The following is a 26,283-nucleotide window of genomic DNA, read 5'->3' as shown; positions in this document are numbered from 1 at the left end:
GTCTGTGCGTTCTGCGCAGCTCACACTCCGTGCTCTCAGGACGCACGACTCAGATCCAGAATCCTCACTGAGCTACCATCACCCCACACCCACAGTGCGGGGATGAGCGGTTGACTAAACGAGTGGTGGATGGAGTGCAACAGCTCCATGGAGTCCGCGAGGTAAAACGACAGCAGCCCCGCCTCCCAGTGCAGGTGACACCCGACTCTCTGGGGAGGATCCCTCACCGGCACTGAGGTCAATACACCACCATGACGCACGTAGCAGCTGTTGTTAGTTTTATATAAAACCCAGGATGAGTCGTTCTCTCCCAGGCTGCACTCTTTACCACTCCCTTTCCGTGTGATTGTCCCGTACGCGACGCCAACCTGACAGCACTCAGCCACACACCCCACGTCCACCTCCCAGTAGTGCTGACCCGACGAGAAGCTCTCGGAGCACAGGGCTTGTGGCCACCAGTCAAAGCGGTGTAGGTGATCAGGGCGACCCTGGGATTCAGCGGTCAACGTCACCGTCCTGAGGTCCGAGGAAATCTGGAGGTCGTTGTGGGCCGAGTTTGGGTCCACAGTCGGTAAGCGTCCGTCTGCAGTAACGATAATAGCAGTAGTCGTGTAACAACAGCACAATTATAACAATAGCATAGCACTCGTGCACTAACACGCACGTACACTACAATAGAGCAATTCAAAATGAGCATTATTATACAACGTTGTAATGCGTAGCTATCGGTGTGATGACATGTAACGGGCACTTTGTGAATCCACTGCTGGCCCCGCAGCCTGTAGCACCTGCTAGGCAGGGTGGTGACTGCCCCGCCACGTGGCCCCGCAGCCTGTAGCACCTGCTTAGCAGGGTGGCGACTGCCCCACCACGTGGCCCCGCAGCTTGTAGCACCTGCTAGGCAGGGTGGTGGTGGCCACCCGTGCGAGCCCTGCCCAGGCCCAGCCCCTGCGGGGCTTTACGAGGTGCCAAGAGGTGCGGCATTCAGTGTGCTGGGGCTGCACGATTTGGGGAGAATCTCTAATTGCGATTTTTCTGAAAGAGATTGCGTTTGATTTGCGATTACATCTTTTTAAAGTCAAGCTTCAGTTCAATAATCACTGTGTAATAGATTTAAAACATGTGATGGAGCATTACCACACGATACCATAAAACTTTCTAATGCAAGTGTAATAAATCCGCTCCAGACGAGGCCGTGTCTTTTCTTTATTCGTTCCTCATTCACAGCTCCATCACACGCTGGTTTCCTCTTTTCCCCGTTACTCCATTCCCCGAGCGTGGCACCGCTGGTTGACGGTGTGTGTCGGAGACGGCCTCCGGCCCACCACGTGGTCGCTGGCGTGACGGTGACACAGACGTGGTTCTCCCTCAGCCCCTCTCCACACTGACCCGGAGTTGTCTCTCTCCACCCCTTATAACACCTGGCCCACGTGATACTACGCAGCCAATCATCAGCCTTGCAACCTGGAACCTTCCAGATGTTGCCATGCAGCCACAGGCTACGCCCCTGGCTCGACGTCCCATTGGCCACGGGCTGAGGACGGCAGAGCCTATCACTATGGCCCAGTTACCCCACAGGTGCATCTCTTCATATTACACAAGGATGAGAACTTAAAATATGTGAATTGCTTCCAACATGTATTTATTGACATGTTTTAATAGAAATAGAATAATTAAACATATAACAAATGTTAAGTTAAATAAATAAAGTTATAACAATAAAAAAGAAAACAATTCCAATAAGAAAGTAAAAGGACTTTTCAAATCGCAAAAAAATCGCAGCCTTTGCGATTTGCTAATCGCATTGTTTCAAATTGCGAATTCGATTTGAAATCGATTGATCGTTCAGCCCTACGGTGGCGGTAGTGCCCGTGGGAGGCAGTGGATCACAGCAGCAGTGGCAGCGTGGATATCAACACCGCCGTAGCGTCTCTGTGTGTGGACAGCAAACACAAACATCTCCCTGTGTCATCTTCACAGGCTGTAGGAGCAAGTGGTGTTGGTGTGCACCTGTGAAGGCTGGCACGGCACACGAGGTGTGTGTGATAGTGTAATGATGTACACTCGTGTGTGTGTGATCGTGTAGTGATGTAAACTCGTGTGCGTGTGTGTAATAGTGTAGTGACGTACACTCGTGCGTGTGTGATAGTGTAGTGATTTACACTGTGTGTGTGTGTGATAGTCTAGTGATGTACACTCGTGTGTGTGTGATAGTCTAGTGATGTACACTCGTGTGTGTGTGTGTGATAGTGTAGTGATGTACACTCGTGTGTGTGATAGTGTAGTGATGTACACTCTGTGTGTGTGATAGTCTAGTGATGTACACTCGTGTGTGTGTGATAGTCTAGTGATGTACACTCGTGTGTGTGTATGTGATAGTGTAGTGATGTACACTCGTCTGTGTGTGTGATAGTGTAGTGATGTACACTCGTGTGTGTGATAGTGTAGTGATGTTCACTCGTATGTGTGTGTGTGATAGTGTAGTGATGTACACTCGTGTGTGTGTGATAGTGTAGTGATGTACACTCGTGTGTGTGATAGTGTAGTGATGTACACTCGTATGTGTGATGGTTTAGTGATGTACACTCGTGTGTGTGTGATGGTGTAGTGATGTACACCCGTTTGTGTGATAGTGTAGTGATGTACACTCGTGTGTGTGTGATAGTGTAGTGATGTACACTCGTGTGTGTGTGATAGTGTAGTGATGTACACTCGTGTGTGTGTGTGATAGTGTAGTGATGTACACTCGTGTGTGTGTGTGTGATAGTGTAGTGATGTACACTCGTGTGTGTGTGATAGTGTAGTGATGTACACTCGTGTGTGTGTGATAGTGTAGTGATGTACACTCGTGTGTGTGTGATAGTGTAGTGATGTATACTCGTGTGTGTGTGTGGTAGTGTAGTGATGTAAACTCGTGTGTGTGTGATAGTGTAGTGATGTACACTCGTGTGTGTATGTAATAGTATAGTGATGTACACTCGTGCCACGCCACCGGATCTCGCGGCAGCCATTTTGACGGGAACGCGCAGCGGGAAGGCCGCCATTTCCCCACCCCCTTAGCCACACAGCAGGACGGTCCCTGCGCTGCATCGCCGACTCCCGTTTGTGCGCGAATTCACGGCATCTGGCGGAGATTGGGAGGCGTTTCAATGCCGCTTTTTCTGCACGGCACTCCACGCTGCGTCGGCCTTCAAGGATATGGCCAACATCTACGACCCGCCGTCCAGTGTTCGGAACAGGTTCGTGGAACGATGGTTCGTGAAACCGAAGACGCCCCTCGCCTTCAGAAGCTCCCTTTTGTCGCTGGCTTAGGCAGCGTTCCCGAAACTGGAGGCGGCGGGCATCGACTCCCTGGTGATGGCACAGACTGTTGGGGATGGCGAAGGAGTTGAATGTCACCCTACCTGCTATGGAGGATGACGATCCAACGTCCCTCGTGATTGCACGGTGTATTCAGTCTCACCTCGGGTTGAGGAAATGCTCGGGCCTCGTGGCTTGTGCTGCACCGGCGGAAGGGCGTGACACTTCCGAGAAGGACGAGTCCGCCCCAGTTTGTGCCGCCGTGGCCAGCGCCGGATGTCGGAGGCACGCTGCCGAGTGCCATTGGAGACACGACCGGCCTCCACGTTACCTTCCCAGGGCCGGGCTCCACTCGCGGCGTCTGCTTCAATTGCTGGCGGCCCGGACACGTCGCTGTAGAGTGCCGGTCGCCGTGCTGGGGACGTTTTGGGCCGCCGTCCACATCTCCCCGTCCGTCATCGCCTTCCTAATGTGTCCTCAGGCGAGTCGCGGTGCACCACACATCTGGCCCTCGTTCCCACCTCACCCATCTTTTGATCGTGTTTATCCACGTACAGTTGTTATTCCTTCTCGTCGGGTTGCGCCGCGTGGAGGCTCCGCGGCGTCGGGTGAGAGTTGGCCTATCGGGCGTGACCAGTGGTCGCAGTTGGCCCGTCGAGTCGTGGCTGCAGCTGCCGGGTCATTCACAGTCGTCGGTACCATTCAGGGCATTGAAGTGTGGATCCTGGTTGACACCGGCGCCTCTGCCACCATGATTTCTGAGTTTTATTTTATTTTTATTTTAAAAATTTTGCCGGCCCATTTCCATTTGTTGTGTCCCGTCTCCATTCCCTATTTCATGGATAATGGGGGTTCGCTGGGAATTTTGGGACAGATAGTGGCGGAAGTATCCATCGGGGGCATTATGTTGCAAGGACTCCAGTGGGACTCCTGCCTGATATATATGGATGATGTCATTGTGTTCGGTCGCACGTTTGAGGAGCATCTTGGCCAACTGCGTGCTGTTTTTTTTTTTTAATGAGACAGGCTAATCTAAAATTCAAACCACAAAAGTGCCATTTACTACAAAAGTCGGTGCGGTACCTCTGCCATATCTTTAGTGAATCGGCAATCGCGACTGATCCCGATGAGACTGTGTGCGTGCGCATGTGGCCCACCCACAAGTCAGTGGGTGAGGTCCGCAGTTTTATCGGTTTCGATTCTTAATTCCGTCACTTTGTGCCCGAGTTTGCCACCATTGCCAAGCCTCTCCACACTCTCATGGCAAAGGGGCAGAAGTTTCGGTGGAGTACGGAGGAAGAGGCCGCCTTTGTTGCCCTCTGTGATGGCTTAGTGCGCGCCCCTCCCCTCCGGTACCCAGATTTTTCATTGCCGTTCATCCTGGACACCGATGCCAGCAATACGGGCATTGGTGCTGTGTTGTCATAAGTGGTGAACGGCGTTGAAAGAGTGGTGGCGTAGGAAAGCAGGGTGCTCTCGCCGGCCGAGCAGCGTTATTGTGTAATGCGCCGGGAACTGCTCGCCATTGTATTTTTCGTACAACAGTACCAGCCCTATCTATATGGAATAACTTTTGAGGTGTTATCCAACCATGCCACCCTCCAATACGCTTTGCGTGTTGACTAACTGTCGGGACAGCTGTCGCGCTAGTTGGATATCCTTCAGGATTATTCATTCCGAGTTTCGCATCATAAGGGGACACGTCACACTAACGCCGACACATTGTCGCGACTTCATCCGGGCGGCCATTGTGCCTGTCTGTTGGGTTCGCTCCGCTGTAGGTCTCCGGACGCGCAGTCATCCTCTCCCATTGTTGCAGCGGTGTCGGCGCCTTCCCCTGATACCCCCGTCCCTTGTGATGCTGCCTTGGGGTTGTCCCACTCCGAGTGAGGGTGCCTCCAGGATGAGCACACTTCCGTCATAAGAATGCGCCGCCGTGTTGGGCTGCTTGGGGATAGCTCGGGCCGGCGAAGGGTTGCTCCCATGGTCCTGAAAGGGGGCTTGCTGATGTGTTGGGATGGCGGGCTGCAGCGTTAAAGCATCGTGGTGATTACATTCCTCAAAGGCAGGTATGTCGTGGCCGTTCATGAACGGCTGATACATTTTGGAATGCATTAAACGCTCGCCGCCCTTAAACTCGATTATTTTTGGCCCGGCATGGCAGCGGACATTGTGAATATCAACAAGGTTTGCGCGTAGTGTTCACGCCGAAAACCGCCGCCTATTAAATGCTGCCCGCCCTTGCAGTCGATTAAAGTGTCTCGCATTAATAAGCTTGTGGCTCTTGATATATACTACATTGTCACACACACACACAAGAGTGTACATCACTACACTATCACACACACACACACACGAGTGTACATCACTACACTATCACACACATACACACGAGTGTGCATCACTACACTATCACACACACACACGAGTGTACATCACTACACTACCACACACACACACGAGTGTACATCACTACACTACCACACACACACACGTGTGTACATCACTACACTATCACACACACGAGTGTACATCACTACACTATCACACACACACGAGTGTACATCACTACACTACCACACACACACACGAGTGGACATCACTACACTATCACATACACGAGTGTACATCACTACACTATCACACACACACAAGTGTACATCACTACACTAATACACACACGTGTGTACATCACTACACTATCACACACACGAGTGTACATCACTACACTATCACATACACGAGTGTACATCACTACACTATCACACACACACAAGTGTACATCACTACACTATCACACACACGAGTGTACATCACTACACTATCACACACACACAAGTGTACATCACTACACTATCACACACACACACGAGTGCAACAGCGCCGTTGCCACGTGGTCCCGGCCCAAGCTCCTCCGTCGACGGCTCCCCGACGTCGAACTTGGCGACCAAGTTAGCTGCAGCTACCAGCAGCTCTTGCCACTTGACGATCCTCTGATGGAGACGGGTCTGCCGACCGCGCAGCGTTGCTCCACCGCCGGCGAATCGTCGGCAGGGCTCTCCAGGGCTGCAATCCCCGGGGCTGTCGGCGGGATGAGGTTTACGTCGTCATCCTCTTCTCCCGTGGAATGCCTTGTAGGTTGCCTATGGCGTGTGAGCATCGCGCCTCACTCTAGATATATAAAACCCTAGTGTTTGCCACTTCCGACACCAAATGAAATGGTTCGATAGAGGTGCACATACTGAACTTGAGAGTCAAAACTATTTGTTGTTAAACACAATGGGTAACTTTTAACATTTCACATAGGGTGGTGACCATCGACCTATCCTCGCTGACACACACTATCACTCGCTAACACTCACTAACACTGACACTCTGATACGACTAGCGTGGCCAAGCCAGGAGGGCTACTGGTTGGCCACGCTGACTTGAGGCTTGACTCTTCTTCTTCATGTAATGAGAGTGCACCACCTACAATAGCCACGTACAGGATAACCGGGGGGTTATTGCAGATACGTGCTATGTTGTCTCACATCCAATCAGTAAGTGGGATCCCTTCTGGGTGAAAGGTAAATGGGCGGAGCTAGCGAAAAGCCTCGATAGCCCTCTAGAAGGTTCCGAGAGGGGCGTGGCTAGAGGCGCGGCTTAGCCCCGCCGAGAGGGATATAAGCAGAAGGAGCAGAGGACTCTGGGTCGTCGGTGTGAAGAGCCTGGGTCCCAACGTCATCACCACCTATGCTACCACCATCAGCCACGTGGCGGCTCCACCAGCAGAGCCTCCCCTCTCTCCGACATGCCGTCAGCCAGCGGCGAGGCAGAGAGAGAGTGAGTGTCACTGCGGTGGGAGGCACGCGTGAGCCGCATCCTGAGAGCAAGAAAGAATCAGCTGCAAAAGAACGAGGGAGACACGTGCTGGACTGCAACTTAAGAATAAATATAAGGAAGAAGCTTGAACCATGTCGGAGACGTTTATTACATTCATGAGGCGTCTTCACGAGGTATCTTCATTCTGGACCTGAGCAGCCCCGCACCAGGTGCGGAGCCCGCTTATATGCGCCTTGGCGTATCCGGGCCACACCCCGGCCATGCCCACCTTCGAGAACTCTTGAGAAGGCTCTTCTTCTGACCACATGGCCCCCACAGTGCCCCCGGCCCCCACTTTGATCTGGTCACATGTCCAGCCGGGTTCATCCAGAGTGTCATGGCCTCACACAACCTCCGCGGTACTGACCCTTGGCCTCCAGACCCCCCGATCCGGCCGTGACGTCATTCCCGCATGCAGACGTAGTGACGTCGTGTGTATGTCTGTGTGGACCCGCGCGGTAGTGACGCTCCCTCACATAGTGACGTCACGCGTGTGGTTGTAGGCCCACACGGTAGTGACGTTACAAGTCCCTACACATTTACAAGTGGAAAGAGTCCGTGTTACTCACACATGAATGGCAGCAGTTTGACCAGAGCTCCCTGCTGTGCGCTGATCGTGGCAATATCTTCTTTGCTGGGAGATGAGTGTGGAGCTTCCTTCTGAGCGCCTCTCCTTATGACACCAGAACCAGCAGTGACTCACACAGCCCGTGTCTTACACAGCATCATGACGCAGAGCAATGATCACACAGCATCATCACACATAGCATCATCACATGCAGCATCACCACACACAGCCAGTGTCCTACAAAACATCATTACACACAGCATCATCATCACACACAGCATCATCACACATCATCGAGGTACACAGCATAATCACAATCAGAATCATGACACACAGCATAATCGCACACAGCATCATCACTAAAAATAATCACACAGCATCATAACACAAAGCATCACACGCAGAATCATCTTAACACACAGCATCATTACACACAGCATCATCACACAAAGCATCACACACATAATAATCTTAACACACAGCATCATTACACACAGCATCATCACACACAGCATCATCATGTCCCACACACAGCGTCACCCAGTGTGTGAATATGTGCGAGTTCATGAGTCCATACCGGTTTGTCTCCTTCAGGTGAACCTGCAGGAGTCAGACACAGGGGGCGCGAGTCAGTTCATTTCGAGCCACGTTAACGACACTGTTATTGGTAGACGCGATGAGGGTGCGCTCAGCCATTTGCGTATCCCAGTGTTGTTGGTTGTAATCAAGACAAAGCCGTGGACTCGTTTGGACTCGATGATTATCATCAGCAAGGTGTCACCTCTCAAACCATTGCCACAGGCAATATGCATACGTGGCACTTAACATCGAGTGGCAGTGATTGTGAACCAATATTCGAAATAATCATCCACCCAGAGCATTGCATTACCTTTGTCAGTAGTTAGAAATTTTGAGACAATTTTTGGGCCAGGGTAAAACTATGTGGCCTGGAGTCGGAGCCATTCCCAGTACACCTTAGTGTGCGACAGGGATGTCCTCTGGCTCCCAAATTATTTCACATCTATTTTGACCACGTAGCTCGGGAAGCCTTCAACAGCTGTACCAGGGGAATTTCCATCTGGTACAGATACAATGGGAGGCTGATCGATGCCCGGGTGCGGTCAAGGGATGGCTCCCTATTGCTCAACCATGTTATGTATGCCGATGATCTGGTAATTGCTGCTCACTCAGAGGAGGAGTTGGAGGCGCTGCTGGTGAAGCTGGAGCTTGCCACTAAGAGGTGGGGCCTTACCATCAGCCCCACCAAAACTAAGCACCTGCCTGGGTATTTTGTACCATCGGACACTCCACCCCCACAACTCACAATTAGTGATAGGACAGGTGTGGAGAGAGTGGAAAGTTTTCCATACCTGGGCAGTGTGCTCATGACTGGCTCCGGTTTAACAGTAGAGGTCTCACTCCAAACCAGTCAAGCGGCATTATCTATTCATCGGTTGCGTAACGTTGTGTGGAAGCTACCTGGTCTGTCGCTCTGCACGAAGCTTCAGGTCTTCTCGGCCACAGTCATTCCCTCCCTTCTCTATGCTTGTGTAATATGAGGATATATCCGGCTCACTGACGTATCACAACTCGTCATGGTGATTGGCTCTGCCAGTCCTGGTTTACAGCCAATGGGGGGAAGCCTAGGGGCATGGCCCTGACGTGATGGAAAGGTGACAGCTATAAGGATTGGTTCTGCTGGCTTTGGCCACAGCCAATGGGGAGATGAGTCAGGGGCATGGTCCTGGGAACTGACGAGGGAGCCTGGAAGATTCCATGCAGGCTAACGAGGATTGGCAGAAACGTACCACGTGACCCGGGTATTAAATAGGGGTGGCGACGGACGACACGTGGTCAGAACGGGAACGAACAGAGGAAGGGGGCCACGCGGGAGCGGGGCTCCGAGTTGCCACGTGGCAGTGCGTCTCTCTCTATATATCTGTCCCTCTCACGCTGCCTATCAGCAGCGTGAAGTAAACTGTAATATAAGTTGAATAAAAGACGGTTTCCAGAAGTCGCCTCAACGAGCTTTATTACACTTGTGAAAAGTGGACTCTCGTAATGGAACATCTTCGTCGGTTAGAAACATTTAGGCTGGCCTACCTACGATCCATCCTGGGTTTAACCAGGCTGGATTGTGTGAGGAACTCACGAATCCTTGAAAGATTTGGACAAAGTCCCATCGATGAGCTCCTCCAGCAGGCAAGGCTGCATTGGCTGGGTCATGTAGCCCGCATGCCCAGCCACCGCATGCCTAAACAGCTTTTGTTCGGCCTGATCGAGGGGGCTAAACGGGCGCAGCACGGGCTAGAGAATAGATGAAGGGATGTCGTATAGGATGATGTGGAGCCAAGTGGACTTGCCGATGACTGGTACCAGCGGTGTCAAGATCGGCCTCTGTGGAGGAGGCTCGTGAAGGACGCTACTGGGCAGTTGGAAGCAGTCGCCCTCCAACAACAATGGAGGGTGGAGAAGCGACGCTTACAACAACGAGAGGGTGGCAAAAGTACCGCAAGTTGGCACAGTAGGGGGTACAGGTGGTGCATCAGCCAGTCATCTCAGTCAGTCGACCTGTGGCACCTGGGTCTGCCCCGTGACCTCCTGCTAGCGGGTATTCGACATTTCACGTGGCCTCAACGTGCACATAGCCTGGCACAAGCGTCGTGTTGACATCACCGCCACTTAGTGGTGAATGGCGGTTGTTGTGTCTGTCCGTGCACAAATGCCCCGTGTGTGTGTTTTTTGTAGCGTCCGTGTGCGTGTCTGTTTGTGTGTCTTTCATTTGTATGTGCCTCCCCCGTGTGTGAGTTTGTGTGTTCAATTGTAGTGAATGTTTATTATTTTATTATTTCCCTTCTACGTGACTTTACCGAAAGAACCAAGAAGATGAATCCCTGCAGTCACGAAAGCTTTAAATCGAAAAATACTATACAGTTATTTTACAGTGTTACTTGAAAATGTACAGTATTTCTTCTTATTTATGAGTTTAACAATGCTTCAGTTTTTTATTGAACCAGAAAAGATTTCATGACAGCAACTGTAATGGAATTCAAATAGGGTACATTGTTGTGTTCCGACTTATGAACTGTTCGACTTTGCGAACTGGCCTGGGAACTAGTTGTGTTCGTAAGTCGAGTACTATCCTAGCTATGAAAGTGCTCTACCTGCAGGAACGTGAGCGAGTCCCTCTCCTCCTGCAGAGCGCGCAGGCGCGTGGCTGCTGCCTTTAAGTTGCTGATCTCGTGCTCGTAATGAGCGATGTTCTCCTCGATCCGGGACAGCAGCTTGCCCCCCTTCACATCCACGTGATCCAAGGCTGTCTTCTCATCGTCATCCAGCATCGCCCTCATGCGGGCGAACTCGCCTGAGATACGAGCCTTGGTCTGAACCATGCAATCCTGCAAGGGTGTGTGATGGATGCTATCAATTCATATTTAATGCTATAAATACCAAAGTCACATTGTTTTCTGGCTACTCCAAACCAGTTTTGCCCTACCTCCACATTATGTCTCTGTACTCGCATCTCATTGAACAGGTCGATAACTTTTAAGTATCTAGTTTCTTCACCTTCTTGGTTCTTTCGGTAAAGTCACGTGACTTTACCGAAAGAACCAAGAAGATGAATCCCTGCAGTCACGAAAGCTTTAAATCGAAATTTAGTTCCTTCACATTCATAATATGGTTAGTAAGATAAAACAGTTAAATTGAATTCCTCTGCGGAAATTAACACAGCATTAAGTGAAACTATTCAATTGTAAATCGAAAGACAATTTTCCATACGGTCCCATTATATGGCCTAAGATGCATTCCTAAAACAAATGTACTGACCCAAAACATACAAAAAAGCATTGTTCAATACAACTGAGATATTTTATGCACAAATATGGAGAAAATAACTGCTAATAACTTACTAAAATTACCTGTTATTAAAATTACCTCACGTTACTGGAATGTCCATTCCTCTCAGCATAGGCTGGCCTCTTTCCCCTCCCTCCACCGTTTAAAATCACTCTAGCTCAGGACTTCACACTTTGAGCTGCTGTACCTGGACCCAACCCTTTTGCTGTTACTTTTTGCATTTCCATTATGTTTTTTTATTCACTCGATCGAACAAAGATGGCCACTGCATCGCACGCTTTCAGGTGCACTTCTGCGGCCGTTTGGAACGTTCTTCCTTCCAATATTAGGAAGCCACTGGAGCTATGAATTTCTCCATCATCTAGATTGAAAACTCATTTCTATAGAACTGCTGTTTGTGTTCAGTTGTCTGAACCCCGCACCTCTGATTAGCACGATTGGCATACATGCAATTGTTTACTTCACCTCGCGCTCCTCTGTTCTCTAACCATTAATTAACCATTTTTTGGTGCAATACGCCTTTTGTTTATTTTGTTAATATTGTTAATATTTGTTTTTAATGATTTTTTTCCTCCTGTAGCTCTGATGCATTTTTTTCAAATGTCGCATGTCCCTACCCAACTATCAACTTATATTGTTTTTGTTCTATGCTGATGCATCAAGGATTTCCCTTGCAAATTAACTGGGTAACTGGCCCTTCTCTCCCGATACTTTCCATTCATTGGCTACCACATTCTGATGAGCCCCTCCCCCCCCTCTCCTCCCCCCTCAACTCGCTTTTAAGGGATTACATCTTGAATCATTGCCTCACTTGATGCAGCTGATCTGGCTGTGACTGCCCCACCTGATGACGGAGACTTGTGTTGCCTCCGAAACGTCGTGATCTTTATTTTTATTTTATTATTTTTATTAATTTTGATGTTTTACCTACGTGACTTTACCGAAAACACCTAATAATATGATTCCTTGCAGTCACGAAAGCTTCAAGTCTAGAATTGGCAAAATGGGATTTTCTGTGTAACAATTAATATTCAGGGCCCTATCACTACGCATGACAGTAAACACAGGATAGCTTCCTTTTCCTCGGACCAAACCTGGACATATTTCAGTCAGCCTAGATTTATCAAAGCTGTGCAGTATATTGTAATAAACTTCAACACAATACCACAATATTTCGTTACAAATAAATTCCTGCCACCTGAACACAGATGCCAATGGCTGGGCTGTCCAAGTCAAACCTGGGTAGTTGTCAACTCTAAGTGGAAGTGTAATGATTGGGGAGTTGCATGGTGAGTGAGATGTGTATATTTGGGAAATATGTAGTGAGTCACTTCTGAGACACTATTTGATGAGGCAACAACTTTATTCTACACTTTATCTTACACACTGTTCACATATGGGATAACGATTTACGGGTCAGAACAGCCAACATGCTGTCTGACCCACGACCCCGGAGACGGAGACGTAGCACCTCGGGTACCATTCCACCTGTAGACAGCCCTGATTCAGCCTCAGGGCTTCCCTTTTATGCCCCTTTAGCGTGGCCTAGCTCCGCCCTTGGCCACGCCCACTTCTGGAACCCTCTAGAAGTTCCTGGGCCATGCTCCCCGTGTCCCCTCGGTCATCTTTGCCCTACCTCCCTCACCCCGGCACATCACGTGCTTCGCCAGCCGGCCGGGTTGCCATGTCCCAACATGCCCCCCACCGCCAGCAGCCAGCACCACGCCCCATAGTGGCCCACTACGTGGCATTGCCTGCTGTGCTGACTGCTACACCCACAATCCCTAATTCTACTGAACCTAGCGCTATGCGCTGTAGTGATCCATTCTATTTCCTACACATATACTGAATAAAAGCTGCTATATCTGTAATAAAGGACTCTCTCTCAGATGTCGATCTCCGTTGTCCTTTATTGGGTTCGTTGAATCTCGATACCACGACGTCTCGCTCAGGCCCGCGTCCCGCTCGACGACCTCTCCACAGCCTCGGCTGCTCCGATATGCAGTCTCCCTGCTGCTCAAATATGCAATCCTTGCAGCCACACCGCTGCTCCACTATCTAGCATCACTGCTGCCCCGTACACAGCTAGCCTCTCACAGCCCCGTTAGCTCTCTCCGTCTGACACCGATGGCTGACGGTGTCGACGTCTCCCACCGCGTGGCGACCGCGCCACTCTCTCCATCTTGCCCAGCGTGGCCTTCTTGTGTTTCACTCCGTCTTAACTCCCCCTTCCCCTTCCGGTTCTCTCCCTAAATCCTCTCACCCACGTGACCCTAACTCCACCCACCCTGCACGTGACCCAGACTCTGCCCCCCCTCAATCCTTGCTCGCATTACACGACCCCCCCCCTAATGAAAACCCAGCCGTCCTCGGCTGCAATAATTACAATCAAATAATGCGAGCAATATTGGAACCATCTGGCATCACTGGACAACGGAGAATATAAGAACGATAACAAGAACAACAAGAACAATAACAATCAACGAAAGGAAAGGGATTTGGAATGCGTGCGGGTCGCCGGCCCGTCCCGAACGGGCGGCGGTCCCCCCACAGACCGAGAACGCGACGGGGTCTTAAGATCGACGGGAGTAAAACCGCCCGCCGCTGTTGGAGGCCCGTCAACGCCAAGGTCCCGTTCCCCAGGAAGACCCAAGTCCGGGGTCTCTGGCAACCGTGTCTGTGGTGGGGTTGGAGGGGCAGCGGGGTCAAGTGGCCCCGTCGCCGTGGTAGGCCCATCCAGAGCAGGATTCGCCACATCCACCTGCGTCACGGCTGGTTCGTCTGTAGAAGGCACGACAGGCGCGCTTGCAGAGTCAACAGGCAAGGGCAGAGGTGCGTCGGGCGCAACAGACACCAGCAAGGCAACATCAGGGGATGACGCATCCATCCGCGGGGCCACGTAGGGCTTCAATCTACACGTATGAACGTTCCAGCACCGCGATCCGAACGGAACCCATGCAGATTGCGGGTTAGGGACTTCAATAAGCTTAACCGGCCCCTGCCATGGTTTGTGAAGCTTAGGGGAGGTCCCCGGCCGCACTTGCGGGCAGTGCAGCCATGCCATGTCCCCTACTCGCCAGGGGCATGTACCGGTTGAGCGCCGGGCGCAACGCTCGTTTCAAGCCTGCGTCTTGGCAGTAGCCAATTGGGCCCCCTCCCGTGCTTCGGCGACGCGTCGAACAGTGTCCTGAATATATTCGGGGAGAGGTTTAACAGGACCCTTCACCCCCGTACCCAACTGTACTTCCACCGGCGGCACATTCTCGCGGCCGTACATTACAAAAAATGGAGAATACCCAGTGGACGCATGAGGCGTCATCCGATACGCGGAGAGTACTCCAGGTATATGCAAGTCCCAATCAGCTTGTTTTTCGTCAACCGTGTGACATAGCATGGCCGACAGCGTCCGATTAAGGCGTTCCACCATGCCATCCGTCTGCGGGTGGTAGGGAGACGTACGGACCTTCTTTGTTCCCAGCGCAGCGCACACCTCTGCCAACAATTTCGAAAAAAAATTTCGCCCCTGATCCGTGAGCACCCTCTCCGGCGCCCCCTTGTCCATCACATATCCAAATAGGAAGACGTCCGTGATAGATGCCGCCGACTGGTCGGGTAAAGGCCAAGCCATCTGCCAGCGGGAAAGATATTCTACCCCGACCAGCAAATATTTATTACCCCTAGCGGATGGCAGGAAAGGTCCCAAAAAATCCAGCGCCACCAACTCGTTGATTCGAGACACTTGTATAGACTGCACCGGCGGCACGTAAGGGTTTTTAGGCGGCTTCCACCGGGCACACTCGGGACATGCCTGAATGTGTCCGACGACATCCGTCGTCATGCCATGCCAGAAGTAGTCTCGCTGCAATGTTAACAAAGTCTTCTGCACCCCGAGATGTAATAAAGTGTCGCCGTGCAGAGTCCGAATCAATTCGTACCGTAGCGACGACAGTACTACCAGACGCCAGCGGTAATGCAATCCCTCTCTCCACATGAGCAAACCATCCTGGAGAGCGGCCCCCGGCGTCCCACCGGACAGCAATCTCCCCGCTCCTTTCGCAGCCCAACTCCGTAAAGCTCCCAACGAGTCATCAAGCAATTGTTCGCGAATCCATACCGAGCGCGGCAGGTTCAGAACCCCATCAGCCGGTCCTGGGCACACCGGAGCCCCAGGCACCTCGACAGCTGACACGACAGGCCGAGGGGGTAGCTGAACCGGCGTACACCTATTCGTACCCGACGTGCAAGCGCAAGGGGACCCCTGCGGTAATCTGGAGAGTGCGTCCGCATTCGCGTGACGCGACCCCTTCCGATATTGTATGTCGAAGGAAAATTCCTGCAGGGTCTCCAACCATCGTGCCAGTTGGCCAGATGGTTGGTCAACCCTCAGGGCATATTGCAGAGCCGCATGGTCCGTGCGCACAATAAATTACCGGCCGTAAAGATACGGCCGATATTGGCGGAGAAAATAGACAATAGCCAATAATTTGCGGCGAGCAACGCAGTAGCGGGTTTCTGCCGGGGACTGTACACGGCTACCGTAGGCTACCACGCGTTCTACGCCGCCCTTGGACTGTGACAGAATGGCCCCAATCCCAGTGTCACTAGCGTCTGTATCCAGAATAAAAGGTCGATCAAAATCCGGATAGTCCAATGTCGGCGCCGTCGCCAACTGATCGCGTAGGCCCTGAAACGCCGCTTCCTCCGGCGGACCCCAACTGAACCTCCGACCCTTACCCGTAAGGAGGTGCAAGGGCCTAGCGATCATAGCCAATTTCGGGACGAACCTGCGATAGTATGAGGCGAACCCCAGGAAGCGACGTACGTCCCAAACCGAAGCCGGGGTTGGCCAGTTGCGGACGCACGCCGTCTTCTCCGGGTCCGTGGCCACCCCGTCCGCACTGACTATGTGTCCCAAATAACGCACGGATCGTTGCAGTAGGTGACACTTTTACAGTTTGAATTTTAAATTTGCAGAGCGCATCCTAGCAAAAAACGTCTCCAATCTCTGCAAATGTTCGTCAAATGTGCGGCTAAAGACGATGACATCGTCTAAATAAATCAAACATGTCTCCCACTGCAGACCCGTTAACACCAGCTCCATCAACCACTGAAAAGTGGCGGGAGCCGCATTCAAGCCCATCGGAAGGCAATTAAACTGAAACAGTCCCTGCGGCGTACGAAAAGCCATCTTTTCCCTCGAGGACTCGTCAAGGGGAAGCTGCCAGAATCCCAAAGAGAGATTCAATGTTGAAAAAAACTTCACCCCAGACAAGGTATCGAGGGAATCATCCATACGCGGAAGTGGGTACGCGTCTGCGACGGACACCTTATTCAATTTCCGAAAATCGACGCAAAATCGCAGTTTCCCATCCTTCTTCTTAACAACGACTACCGGCGCGCCCCATGGACTGTTAGACGGGGATATAATGTCAGCGGCTAGCATGTCCTCCACTGCACCGCGAACCTGATCCCGCTCCGTCGGGCTCAACCGATGCGAGTTCAAACCGAATCGGAGCGGCATCCCCCGTATCAATGTGGTGGGAAAGCAGGGAGGTGCGTCCGAAGTCAAAATCATCCGAGCTGAACACGTCGGAATAACTTAGCAACAGTGCGCAAAGCGCGGACCGTTGCTCTCTGGTCAGGGATGAATTCTCCCCGCATAACTCGGCAACCCAACGGTCATCCTGCCCCGTTGGCCCCGAAACCCCCCCTACCATGTCCCGGCGGACCCAGTTGTCATGGGTCGTGAACGCGGTCGTGGCATGAGCCACAACCGTTCCGGCCGGGACACTGACATTCTCTGCACTCCCATTTAGCACCTGTAAGAATGGGGGCTGGCCCGGCCGGACAATTGTTTGTGCCCCAACCAGCGCCGAGCCGCCCGTTATAGCCGTGGACGGCAATAACAGAACCCCCGCCGCTCCCTCAACGCCAGGTACTGGCTTCCGATATCTCAACGGGATAAGCATCTGCGAACCAGGTGGAATGTCAACAGATACCTCGGACAGCGCCTGCACCTGGCAAACAGGGGCAGGCCGGCCCCATGGCGATGGTAAGAACGAAATTTTCCGCCCCCCTGGTAATTCAATGTAGTTTTGATCAATCCTTATTTGAATTGGCATTTTTGCCAGGAAATCAGTCCCCAACAAACAGGGTACAGCGAGAGACCTATAGATCAGCACGGTCCCTGAAGCTGACACCCCCCCAATGGATATGTTGGCGTCCACCTGGCCCACAATGCCCATACTTCCCCCGTTCGCCGCTATGCATGAATCATAAACCACTCGCACTCTCCCTGGCGGAATGCCCAAATGATGGAAAATGACATCCGAAATAATGGTCGCGGACGCACCGGAGTCCACCAAAATACGCACCTCGACCCCTTGAATAGAACCCGGTACCGTGGACGACCCCGTAGCGGCCGCAACTACCCTCCGTGCCAATCGGCGCCATTGCAACAGCGAGCGACACGGGTCAATCGGAGGCACCTTGTTGTTAACGACACACGGACCGTGCGGCGATGGTGATGCATGAGGTGACAGGCCTTGCCGGGTGTCTGGTGCGCACCGACTTGCCTGTCCCGGTGGGTCTTTTTGCGCGACGTCCGTGGTCATTGCCTCCTGCTGGGGCGGCCCCGGAATGCGAGCCCAACAGTCCCTGGCGAAGTGGCCCTTACGGCCGCAGCGGAAACACTCCACGTCGTTCCAACGCGCGGCACCCCCCCTGTCCCGACGCTCCCGTGCCGGCGGCCCGGACCTCTGCCCCGTCCATCCCTGAGCAGGCCACTGGGTGGAGGCGGCCGTCAACTCCTGCGGACCCTTGTCATCAGGAACGTAGATCGCCTTCGTACGATCCCACCCCATAGCACCGCCTTCAACGATGGGCCCCCCCCCGTCCAAGTTGACACCTGCTTCCAGCGTCGGAGATTAAATTGAGCGTCCAAGCACTTAGCCACAGCACGGGACGTCAATTTATCATGGCTGCACACCGGCATGGGGATCCCCAGGTCTCTAGATAATTCGAGCATCTTGCCCAACACGAGGGGCTCCAACAAATCGGGCTCCGTCTTGGGGTATGCCGCCATCGCCAGTTCCAGAACTGCACCTCTGAAGGCCACCGGCGATTCATCAGGCGCCCGTTGGCGCTGAACAAATCTCCGATGGGCGTCGTCCGGAGGCTCGTACGCATCCGCCATCTCCTCAAAGACACCCTGCAGCATCTTCTTCTTGTTGGCCTTGATGGAGCGGAAAAACCGTCCGGTTCTTCCGCTCCATCAAGACTTCCATTTGGCGGAGCGTATGGCCGCTTGAAAATGGCAGGCGAATGCGCTCTAATCGTCGCCGATTGAGAATTCTTTGACCGTTGTTAAATGACGGCTGCGGGTTCTTGCTCCTCCGACCTCCTCCGATGGTGACACGCGCGGCAGTGACAGGATGGCGTCGCTCCGCAACGTGTGCAAGATGGCGGCTTCCCGCGGCGGAGGGCGCAAGATGGCGGCTTCCCGCCATCCCTCCTCGGCCACGCCCAAGATGGCGTCTTCGTGCCGCGTGGTCGGGAGGGCTGATGGCGATGGCAAGGCCCCGGCCCGTTGTTCCCCCCCGGGCCTCCCCGAAGTCGTCGCCGGCCTCACAAGGACGCACAATTGCGCCAACACCGTCTTCAGCGCCTCCAGTTGCGCTGCCACCTGTCGCCATCCGTCCTCAGCATCCAGTCGCGCGGATGGGCCCACCGAGGCGGCCACGTCCTGCACGGCTGGAACCCCACTCGTCCCCGCTCCGCTTTCCTCCTCCATCGTGGGTAGCGCCACCGCTGGAAGGAGGTCGTCGTCGGAAGATGTTGCCGAAGATGGTGCAGGGACGGTCTTCCTCCTGAGCTGTTTTGACATGCTGTTTCACTTCTGACACCAATGTAATAAAGGACTCTCTCTCAGATGTCGATCTCCGTTGTCCTTTATTGGGTTCGTAGAATATCAATACCACGGCGTCTCGCTCAGGCCCGCGTCCCACTCGACGACCTCTCCACAGCCTCGGCTGCTCCGATATGCAGTCTCCCTGCTGCTCCAATATGCAATCCTTGCAGCCACACCGCTGCTCCGCTATCTAGCGTCACTGCTGCCCCGTACACAGCTAGCCTCTCACAGCCCCGTTAGCTCTCTCCGTCTGACACCGATGGCTGACGATGTCGTCGTCTCCCACCGCGTGGCGACCGCGCCACTCTCTCCGTCTTGCCCAGCGTGGCCTCCTCGTGTTTCACTCCGTCTCAACTCCCCCTTCCCCTTCCGGTTCTCTCCCTAAATCCTCTCACCCACGTGACCCTAACTCCACCCACTCCCCACGTGACCCAGACTCCGCCCCCCCTCAATCCTTGCTCGCATTACATATCTATGCACTCCCAGAAGACTGTGGATGTTAGAAATATGTATTTTAGGTGGAGAGACAAATCTATAATGCAAAAATATCATCCGCTTATATATTTTCTTAGTTATATTCTCCACAAAAAATAAAATAATGATGGTTGAGTTGTGTATTATTATTTGGCATCGAACTACGACCAATATCTTCACGAGAAGGTCCTTGCCTATAAATATAGGGAAGTACACCAGCATTGACTACAGAAAGCCTGACTGATACTGAGACACTGGGTGTGGAAACCAGTCCAGAGCTTGCTTGTACTCATTCAATACTTTTGAAATGTTGCACTCCCACGTCGTGGGGCTGATGGGATGTGTCAATTTCTCATGATTTTTATACAGAGGTAGATATTTGATGGGGATCTATTATCTGCTTATCTGTTTTTATTACTAATATTTTCCACAACACGGAGATGTTGTGTACATTATCACCAGCTGACTTGATGCCCTCTTTTACAATAGGATTTGCATGACATTGGATACTTGTAACCTTATCGTTGTGGTGGGGTTTGTGTGTTCCAATGACCTTCAGACCTATGTCGCCTGGAGTCTTGTGTTCCTGGTAGGGTGTCCCTTGGTGAACAGGTCAGGGGGGATGTTCCAGACAAATAATGGTCCAAAAAAACATCACTTTATGAATGGTTAAAAATACAAAAATCAGAGAACCTCGCCCAGACAAGGTATACCAGGACAACCACATGGAGCCAGGCCTCGGTTTTGGTGTTTGCCGAGAAGAGCCTGGTGGGTGGGAGACCCACGTAACCCGGCTACGTGGCGCTGTCCTGTGGGCCTACCATCTGCAGGACGAAAGGTGAGGGGCGGGTGCGATACTAGTGTTGCGTGGTGCATGACGACTCAGAGGCAGATTTCCTTGTAAAGGCTTACGCCGGTTTATTAAACACAAAGGGTAACGCTCCACACCAGAGATAGGTATCCCTATACTCGGTCCTTCACTCAGACCTCAGGCTCTATCTGTCCCTAGCTCGGCTATCTCTAAGGCTCTCTCACTCGGGTAGGGACAGGGGCTCAACCAACACTGCCCGACCGAGAAGAGCAGCAATTCACGTAACCCTATCCGGCTCTTGCAGACTTCTATGAGCCCTACCCCTGGCGGTATCTTCGGCTCTCCTACTCGTAGAACTCGGACGGGGGATCAGCCAACACTGTCCGGTCACGAGCAGGAGAGACCTCCTTCAGACAATCACAATCTCCCACAACGACCCCGCTTTTGTCACGGGGGGTCTCCCTTAAGTATTCCCCATGACATGACATCATCGCGCCTCACCGCGCTCATGACGTCACGTCACCATACTACAGTGGATGATAGAGTCGCCTCAATGAGACCTCGGCTCTCAGAAAGGACAACTCTGACTGTTGTCTGTGCATATGTACCAATAGCAATTGAGAGTATTCAGCCTTCTTGGAGATGATGGGTGCAGTGCTCAATCGTGCCGCCTACCGACTCCATAGTCTTACTGGGCGATGTCAATGCTCACGTGGAAAAATATGGAGATACCTGGAGAGGCGTGATTAAGGGGAATGTCGCACCTGATCTGAACCCGAATAGTGAGATGTTACTGGGATTCTACAATAGTCACGGAATGTCAATAACAAACACCATGTTCGAACATGAGGATGCTGATGTGTACTTGGTACCAGCGCACCTTGGGCCGAAGGTCAATGATTAACTTTATAGTTGTATTATTGTACCTAAAGACATATTTAGTGGACATTCGGGTGAAGAAATAGGCAAAGCTGTTAACTGATCACTGGCTGGTGGTAAGTTAGAGCCGATGCTTGGGGCACTGACCAGATAGATGGGGAAGGCCCGAACGAATAGTGCAGCTTTTCTGGGAACGTCTGGTGGAAGACCAAATGCAGAGAAGATGATGGACATTGCGTCTGAGTGAACGATGTTTATGACCTCGATTGTGGATGCGACTGCGAAAAGCTGTTGTTGGAAGGCAGTTAGTGCCTGTGAAAGTGGCAAACGTAGGTTCCGCTGGTGGACACTAGTGGTGAGGGATGCTGTCAAGTTGAATAAGGAGACTTTTTCCGAGATATGCTCAGAAAAAGGTCTCCCGACTCGATTGAGAGATACCAGCTTGCCAAGAGGGTGGCAGCGGTAGCAATTGCTGAAGTGAAAGCCCGGAGATGGGAGGCGCTTGGAGAGACCATGGAGAGAGACTACTGGGCAGCCTCAAAGATCTTCTTGCAAACCATCAGACGCATTACGTCGACGGGACATGGCCCAGGCTGTTCTCACTAACATTGAACTCAACTAAGCAGATAGCCAAGAGGTGTAAGGAACACTTTGATGCCCTCCTCTCAGAAGGTAGCCATGGAAACAGCTGGGTGGGTGGGATTCATCACGGCTTCGGACGTCACTGCGGCGGTCGAAGGCCTTCATAGCAGCAAAGCTGCTGGGGTGGACGAGATTCACTCAGAGTTGTTGAAAGCGCTGGACAGTATAGGAGTGTTGTGGTTAACAGGCCTCTTCAATGTTGCATGGAAGGCAAACTGGAGTCGTGGTTCCCATTTTTAAAAAAGGGGCTAGAGGGTGTGCTCCAACTACAGAGGTAAATCCAATGTTTGAGTGCTGGAAAGGAGGCTCCGGCCAGTTGGTTGATCCTCAGGTTCAGGAGGAACAAGACGGATTGCGTCAGGGTCGTGGAACAATGGACCAGCTCTTTTCCTTCTCACAGATATTTGAGGGGTCATGGAATTATGCTTCTCTAGTCTACCTTTGCTTTATAAACTTGGAGAAAGCATATGACCGTGTTCCCTACAATGTCGTGTGGGTGGTGCTGTGGGAGTATGATGTACCAGAGCCGCTTTTGTGTGCTATCCAGTCCCTCTATTCCCAGAGTGAGAGCTGTGTCCAAATTCTTGGTGTCAAATCAAAGTTGTCCACACTGGGTGTTGGACTCCACCAAGGGTGTGTCTTGTCTCCACTCCTGTTTGTGATATTCATGGACAGGATATCAAGGCACAGCCGAAATATGGAGAGTATTCAGTACGGGGCATGGAGGTGCTTTTTGCAGATGACGTTATTCTCTTTTCCTCGTCAGTCCGTGATCTCCAGCGTGCACTTGAACGTTTTGATGCCGAATGTGAAGCGGCTGTGATAAGGATCAGCGCACCAAATCTAAGGTCATGGTTCACTCCTAGGAGATGGTGGAGTGTGCTCTCTAGGTAAGGAGGGAACAGCTACCCTTTCTAGAGGAGTTCAAGTACCTCGAAATTTATTTCCCGAGTGATGGTAAGTGGGAGCGGGAGATCGACCGGTGGATCAGTGCGTCTTTCCAAGTGTTGCAGGCACTGTACCATTCCCTGGTAGTGAAGCAGGACTTGAGCTCTTGAACAAAGCTCTTGCTTTAGAGGTCGATCTATGTTCCCACATTCACCTATTGTCATGAGCTTTGGGTAATGACTGAAAGGATGAGATTGCGGGTACAAGGGACCGGAATTAGGTTTCTCCACATGGTTGGTGGGCTCACTTTCCGTGTTCGGGTGAGAAGCTCGGTAATCCAGAAAAGCCTCAGAGTGGGGCCACTGCTTATCCAGATCGAAAGGAGCCAGTTGAGGTGGTTTGGGGACCTGTAGACTCCCCCTGGAACCCCGTAGACTCCCCCTGGAACTCTCCTGGCAATGTTACACTGATTGAAGACTCTGGGGCTGACCCAGGACACGTTGGCGGGACTATGTCACTCGGCTGGCCTAGGAATGCCTGGGAATTTCCACAGGAAGTGCTAGAGTCTGTCACTATGGAAAGGGAGGTCTGGACCACCCTACTCAATATTCTGCTGTCGCGACCCTCACCAGGACAAGTGGATTGAGAAACGAACGAATGAACAAACTCATGCATGCGACAATGCAAACAGGCTCAGAGCGAAACCATTGATGACATATCCCTAGTAGACGCAATCACGTAATTATCCTTGCCATTAAAATGTACGACACTCAAAGAGTGATTCACTAATATATCACGATTCGTTCACATTCAATTAAAAATGTTTTAAAGTCATTGACTCTACATTGTGTTGTGTCTGCTTGACAGTTGAATGTGTGTCATGAGCGCAAAAGTGTTTTCCTGCATTCCCTACACGCTCTTGAAGCCGCATCTCTTGTGTTTATTGTAGCATTTAATATACGATTTCCAGTCGCATTTTATCATATTCACTCATTTAATGTATAATTTATGATTCAATACAGTTCTTGCTCCATACTGTGTTATTTTATCTCACCTATTGCAAGTCATTCGAGTTATCCTGCGAAATACTTTGCAGTCTCACCAGATATTACTTTTTTTCCATAAACGTTGTATTTGTTTACATTTAAAGCACCCATAGCGATAATAATAATAGTTCAAAATCCTGCAGTTACTACACATTGATTCAAAAGTAACAAAGTTTACTTGAGTCTATGAAGTTGTCCTCACAGGGAGAGTCACAGACTTCAAATAGGGTGGAGGTCATAGGGTAACAAAGTCCACGCATCGTACCTGCACGTCCTTGCGAGTGGCCTTCATCTGTCCCACGGACGCCTCCGCCTTCTTCCTCTTCTCCTCCACTGCTCGCGTCTGCTCTCCGACTCCACTCTGTAAGAGACGAAGTCACCAAAGGGAGTCACTTCCTGAGCGACTCCCTCTCAGCACCACAACACACGGAGCCTTTCACAGTGATGGCCAGAAAGTCAGACCCGGCTGATTGAAAAAGTCTAAAAGGGCAAGGGACGGTGGAGAGAGAATCAACTCATGGTGATGTTCGTTGCATGAGATGTTTTTAGTAATCCCAGTAACACTGATTATTTACTTCCCATGTTGTTATGGCCAGTGACAGCTTTTATCAGTTCGAGTTGTATCTGAGTAGCTCTCACTCCTTGAGGGCCTCACCTTACATGTCTGGTGCTCATCCTTGAGCGTGATGACCCGATGTCCTATGTGGTCTCCTGCGATGGTGCAGTCCCTGCACACGAGGCTCTCGTCCTGCTTACAGAGGAACCTGTAAAGGTCTCCATGCTGCTGGCAGTTTCGCTCCTCCAGGCTGACAATGGGAGCCACCAGGACGTGGTCCATCAATTTCGGGTTGTTCAGGTGAGGTTTCAGGTGGGACTCACAAAGGGACATCTCACACCTGAGGCAGGTCTTCACTGCAGGAGTCTTCCTGTCATCACAGGCGTCACAGAAAACAACTGCAGCCATCCTCTCTGCAACTCTGAGCTGCTCCACCAGGTTGGCGAGCGCCACGTTCCTCTTCAGCTGGGGCCGCTCACGGAAGGCCGCTCGGCACTGCGGGCAGCTGAAGCTGCTCGCTCTCTCCCAGGCACCGTCCAGACACCGGAGGCAGAACGAGTGTCCGCAGCTCAGCGTGGAGGGGCAGTCAAACGTGCCCAGGCAGATGGGGCAGCTCAACTCACTGTCTACACAATCACTGGGAGACGCGCTCGCCATGGCCCATGGCTTCACTCGGACTCAGTCGCTCGCCGCGGCACACGGAGGAGCTATCGCAGCAGCAGCTCACACAGCGGAGACGAACAAGGAAATGAACTGACTTCACCTGCAGTGAAGTTTTAAATACCTCGAGACACGCCCTTGAATGTTCCACACGGCGGCTGGGCTCACCTGTGTAGACGTGGCGTTACAGTCACACACTGTGTTAGCTAAAATTACTTTTTGTATTTAGTTTGTTGTCCTTCCTCTGCACTTCCAATTAACACGGTTGGCTACGTACGGTGTGGAGGAAGTTGAACATACATATAGTAGCAGCAGCCCGGGACACAGCGATAATGGTTTGTCCAACAGGCTGATTGACCGGTAGGGTCAGGCTGTGTGCATTGCCACAGTGGAACCGCACCTTGTACAAACATTCTGATGGTAAAGGTTAACTATTTTTTCCCCCATCTGTGCCTTTATTCATTATTTTTTCTTGCAAGGCCTGTTTGTTTAAGCTTCACAGTCTGTGATCGTCTTCCACCTTTATAAACTAATATTTAACTACTGGCTTCATGCATCCTCTGTTCATTTGTCAATCATTGTTTTCGTTTTTTTTATTCTTACGACAGCGTATTATGCTGAGTGGAAGGTGGTTGTATGTATGTTTAACTTCTTTTTCACCGTACGTAGTCAACGTGCTTCACGAAGGTGTGTGGGTGAGTGTGTAGGTGGGTGATTGGTTTAGTGTGTGGGTAAGCGGTTGGGTGAGTGCTTGGATGAGTGCTTGGGTGAGTATGTATGTTGAACTTATTTTGCAGCGTACGTAGCCATTCGTGCTAATCGAAGGTG

General features: G+C 51.7%; 1 protein-coding gene across 2 annotated transcripts; it reads right to left on the bottom strand.

The window, feature by feature from the left end:
* LOC133359493 (E3 ubiquitin-protein ligase TRIM7-like) lies at window positions 1–25,525 on the bottom strand. Of its 2 annotated transcripts, XM_061577909.1 has the most exons (6): window positions 24,895–25,525; window positions 24,505–24,600; window positions 10,897–11,130; window positions 8,310–8,332; window positions 7,734–7,837; window positions 1–583 (listed from the first exon to the last, which is right to left on the bottom strand). In XM_061577909.1, exons 1-6 carry the CDS (start codon window positions 25,450–25,452, stop codon window positions 36–38), a joined length of 1,563 nt encoding a protein of 520 aa, XP_061433893.1. In that variant the 5' UTR covers window positions 25,453–25,525; the 3' UTR covers window positions 1–35. The 2 variants fall into 2 exon arrangements, with proteins under 2 accessions (XP_061433893.1, XP_061433892.1); XM_061577908.1 differs by lacking the exon at window positions 10,897–11,130.
* Window positions 25,526–26,283: the final 758 nt, after the last annotated feature.

This window comes from Lethenteron reissneri, chromosome 65 (assembly GCF_015708825.2).
Source record: "Lethenteron reissneri isolate LAM-NWPU_2019-01 chromosome 65, ASM1570882v1, whole genome shotgun sequence".
Classification (NCBI taxonomy): domain Eukaryota; kingdom Metazoa; phylum Chordata; class Hyperoartia; order Petromyzontiformes; family Petromyzontidae; genus Lethenteron; species Lethenteron reissneri.
Note: the sequence above shows the minus strand (reverse complement) of the source record. Positions and strands in the feature narration are given on the sequence as shown.